The sequence below is a fragment of the Belonocnema kinseyi genome, chromosome 5, assembly GCF_010883055.1.
Source record: "Belonocnema kinseyi isolate 2016_QV_RU_SX_M_011 chromosome 5, B_treatae_v1, whole genome shotgun sequence".
NCBI classification, from domain to species: Eukaryota; Metazoa; Arthropoda; class Insecta; order Hymenoptera; family Cynipidae; genus Belonocnema; species Belonocnema kinseyi.
In genome coordinates this window covers 139,048,588-139,053,494 of record NC_046661.1, presented here as the reverse complement: position 1 = coordinate 139,053,494, position 4,907 = coordinate 139,048,588, and the positions used below count along the sequence as shown (strand labels likewise).

Below are 4,907 nucleotides of genomic sequence, written 5' to 3'. Positions count from 1 at the left end.
ATTTATATGACAAAGAAACTCTTGTAAATTCACAAGTTTGCTAGTAATTAGTGAACTTGCAGTAATTAATATGTAGATAGCACATTGAAAATAATTGTTATTTTATCAATAATTAAGTGTACTGATTGAAAAACAAAAATCAGAAAAAATCAATTATTTCTTGAACTTTAACATAAATTTTCTCTCGGTGTATGAAAAATGACTGATTAATTTTACTGCCTCATAAAATTCAAATTTTCAATTTAGGGAAAAAGGTTAACAAAATTAATAAAAACTAATTTCAATTATCAACATCCAAATTTTTTATTAAAAAAAAACTTTGTTCCGATAATTTTATAATAAATGTCAAATTCCTTGTCCTCTTTCAATTTCAAGAAGCATGAAGAAAAATAAATAGATTTTATTTAAAAAAATTTTATGTATGTATATTTAATATTTAAAAAATAGTTTGTAGTAACACGATATTTCTTATCATTTCTTTGTTTTGTCGAATAAGATTTTTCTTCAGACTACTTTATGAAAAAAATATTTTTTTGAAGATTCATCATTTTAAATGGCCAGGATTTCGCAATTTAAAAAATGATAACCTCTGTTCTAGAAATACAAAATTCGAAAATCTTAAACTGTAAATTGTACTCAAATTTTTATCTTGCCCAAAAATGCAATCTTTCTGGAATTTGTAGTTTTTTCTTTGGAATACATTTTTGACCGAAAATTTTCAAAAAATGTATTCCAAGTCCAAAAAGATATAATTTTTAAAAATATTAATCGGAGGGCAATTCGTGATGAAAGATAATCATTGTGCTAGCCTAGTACAAGTTTAAAATTTTAAAAATACCTATTTTGGAAGATTTTGTGTCAAAAATTTATTTCAAGTCCAAAAAACTTGAATTCAAAAAATATTTATTTGAGTGCAATTTGTCATTAAAGATAATTATTGTATAAAAAATAGCACAACTGACATAAATATTTTTTGATTTTCGCGCCAAAATTTTAATTTTTTCAAACAATATTTTTACGGCATTTATGATTTTTCAACCAAAGAATTAGTTCAATGGATTAATATAATATTTTCTTTTGTATGAAAAAAATTAATGATATTTTTATAGAAATAGAAAAAGAAGCGAAATTTTGACGAGCCTATTTATGGACTTTAAAAAATAAACTTAAGTGTTACAAAAAAACAATAATAATAATAATACTAATAAATTAGTGCATAAAAAGACCTTCATTTTTATTTTCGTTTCAGTTTTTTTAAGTATAAATTAATTTTGCCATTAACCAGAAATAATGATTTATTAAATTTATTGAGTAAACTAATTTGTTTCTATTAATTTTCTAATATGTATTTCACATGTGCAATGTCTTGTCGCTCAATAATAAAATTATCATAAAAAGTCTATCAATACACAATCATAAATAATTCATTTTTTCTGTGTCAATATTGTTCAAACTACAATAATCTAGCCACGATTAATCTAATGAAATAAACGTTGTTCATTGTGCATCAGGCCAGTTCAAATATAAGTCTTCACACATTTTCGATTATACTAATTTGATAGTTTTAAAAAAATCCTTTGATACTGTTTTAAAAACATATTGAAATGATTAAAAGATATTTTTCGATCCTGCTATCACTCATAGTTGGGGTAATCGCTCAAAAAAATGAGTAAGTAAAACAAAATTTTTATAGATTTGTCAAATTAAAATTCCTTATAAAATCGAATTGAAAAATGGATTTAAAATGCATCGTCACCTTTTTTCATTTTAATTTTAATTACCTAAAAAAACTCAGTTTTTAAACTTAGTGTCACCTTCAAAGTAAAATTAAACAATTTTACTTTAAATATTTAAAAAATGAAATGATATGGACCAATATTTCGAATTATAGACCAATATTTCGAATTGAATAAAATGAATGAAAATTATATCGTTTTTTTTAAAATAAAATCATTTAAAATTTACTCATTTGAAATTGAGATTTTCTTAAAATGAAAATTTCTAAATCGGTAATATCAGAAAGGGGTCTAAATTGTATCGAAGTTTTAATTTAAATCTTTCAAAATAAAGGATTTGATACCAAATTAAATAATTTTAAAATTTAATGGTTTCAGACTAAAACTTAAGAAATAAGGCAATTTCTGAATTTTTATCATTTAAAATTTTTAAGAGATAAAAAAAATATATTTTGATACTAAAACTTTTTATACTCAATCCCTTAAAAATTCCAATTATGTTAATAAAATGTTAATAATTATTAAATTGAAAATGTTCAAATTGTTAATTGTATAGTTTTTAAAACTTAAATATGCTAAGATATGCTCTAAAATTGTGAACAATCAAATTTATATAATTTATTTAATTCCAGAAGTAATAATTTCAGAGTTTTATTTTAATTTATTTTGATTTTAAGCAACACAACTTTTAAATTTTTCAATTTAAAACTTTTTATTCTTAACGCTTTCTTTAGAATTACGATTATTTATTCTTAAAACTTTTAACTGAAATATTTTTTCATTTTAATTAATTTAAATATAAAAATCTATAATCAGACGCTCTAATATTTTATAATTTCAGACAAAACACTTGTAAATTGGATAATTTCAATAGAAATGAATTGAAATTGCCTTCAATTTTTAATTTAAATCGTTTGAAAATAAGGAATTTGATATTAAATTAGAAAAACTAAATATCTCAAAATTTAGTTATTTTAGATTAAATTTTTTTTAATTAGTATAGTTTACAAAACTTTGCCGTTTTTATTGTAAATTTAAAACTTATGGTGGGGAATAATTGAAAATTTAGCGTATGACACGAAAATTCAAGACTCTAAAATTGTGACTAATCAATATTAATTAAATTATTTGATTGCTGACGTATACATTTCAGACAGTCTTGTTTTAATCTATTTTAATTTGAAGCAACATAACTTTTTAATTTTTAACACTTTCTTTAAAATTACTATCATACATTCTTAAAATTTTCAAATGAAATACGTTTTCAATTTTGAACGATTTACTTTTTTCCAAACTTTAACTAAAAATTTGAGAATTTGACCTATAAAATTCAAATTAAAAAAAAAGACATCAAAGTGCTTCTAATGATGTTAAAAATTTCACAATTCTAAGATTTTAAATTCAAAATTTTTTTCTATTAAGTTAATTTGAAGTGCTCAATATTTTTAATTATTAAAAAAAAACATTCCATTTATATTGCCTGGCCCTAATTTTTAATTGTTTTTCTTATCTAGTTGTCATTCCCAAATTATCATACAATTTTAAATTCCAGTACGAAAATATTTCAAAATTGTTAACAATTCCGAAAAAATAATTTTTTTACAATATGTAGAATAAAATTTATCGCCAGTTTAAATATTACCAATATAAAAAAGTGCTTTATACTTTATTTTTCTTTCAAATATAAAATACTTCGAAATCAGATGAAAAAACAATCATCCTTGCATTCGAAATTACTTTATTTGAAAAATTTTTAATTGGTTTTTTATGTTGCCATATATTTATTTTTATTATTGACATAATAAAAATTTTCTATTATAATCGAATTTATTGACTAAAAAATTTAATTTCCTTAATTATATTTAAAAAAACTCAAGTCTATGCTTAATTATTAAAAATAGCAACAAAATACGCGCGCTACAGTGCGCGGGAAGTATTGCATTGCCAACTAAAAAATATAAAAATATAATGTAAAATAAATATTTCTGATAGCAAGCATGAATATAAAAATAAAAATGATGAAAAAAATTTCTGCCGAATAAATGAGTAAGTTTTTCATTAAGGATAAATTAATTTCTTGGATTCGGATAGATTAACATTTTTTTTAACATTAGGAAATCTGTTGCTTAAGACTTATTTAGTTTAAATTGCAATAATACATGATAATTTAAATTTTTGACCACCAAAAACTTTTTAATTAATTGTATTTAAAAATAAAATAATGAAAAAGAGTTTTCACTACGAACTAATTTCATGCTGCGAACAGAATTTATTAGCGGAAAGGGAACCAACTTCATACCGTATAAACTTGTCGATTATTATTTTTAGTAAGATACTCATGAAGTAAGAAGTTAATTAATTCAGAACAATATATTCATTTTCATAGTCTGTGTGCAATGTCTATTGTATCAAGTCTACAGCTCTTATGTCGAAAAACTGATGGGATTCTGTCTTGATAACCTAATCGAAAATAATATTTTGGTGATTGTGAATTCTCTTTCGTTAAAGCCCCTTACGTCTTAAATGCTTTTTCAAAAACAGAATTTGTGCATTTCCAATTTTATTCTCACTATTTAAAAGTTATGCAAGCAGTCTGCACAGCAGCCTGTTTTTGAACTTCTAAATCATATCCCTAACCTCAGTGACCCAAACTTTCTCAATTTAATTTTCTACCGAAACTCAACCAGTTGTTATAATAATATTGTAGGGCATTCAAAATCAAAATTTTTCTTCTCTTGACTTTTTTTTATTTCTTGCGTTATTTAGCCTGAAATGTTCATTTTCGTGTGTTTTTTGGAATTTTGTAAATGCTATATCTTTAGTAAGTTTTGATTTTGTGAAAAAAGTCATCAGGAAAAATTGTTCGCCTTTTTGAAAACTATAAAGATCTGTACAGAGAATTTTTTTATTTTGAAAAAAGTAGTCTTAAAAATATTCAAAATGCACTCAATTTTTAAATTTTTATCCAAAATGACTGCCTAACGAACTGGACCTTTTGTTGAAGATACTAATAAGTGTATCAAAGGCCAATCTAGCAGATTAATTTTTCAATAGTTATCGTTGAAAGACACAGACAGACATACATGCAGACAGACAGCCAGACAGACACATTAATAAAAACCTCTTTTTCGGATTCGGGGGTCGCAAAACATTGACATTTGACTAAACGGG

General features: G+C 23.0%; 1 protein-coding gene across 1 annotated transcript in view; it reads left to right on the top strand.

Moving 5' to 3' along the window:
- Positions 1-1,558: 1,558 nt before the first annotated feature.
- Positions 1,559-4,907, top strand: part of LOC117173918 (peroxidase-like) — a 42,728-nt gene continuing 39,379 nt past the window's right edge. The window contains exon 1 of the mRNA XM_033362564.1: positions 1,559-1,669. Coding sequence (XP_033218455.1) covers positions 1,605-1,669 — 65 coding nt within the window. The 5' untranslated portion in view covers positions 1,559-1,604. The remainder of the gene's footprint in view (positions 1,670-4,907) is intronic.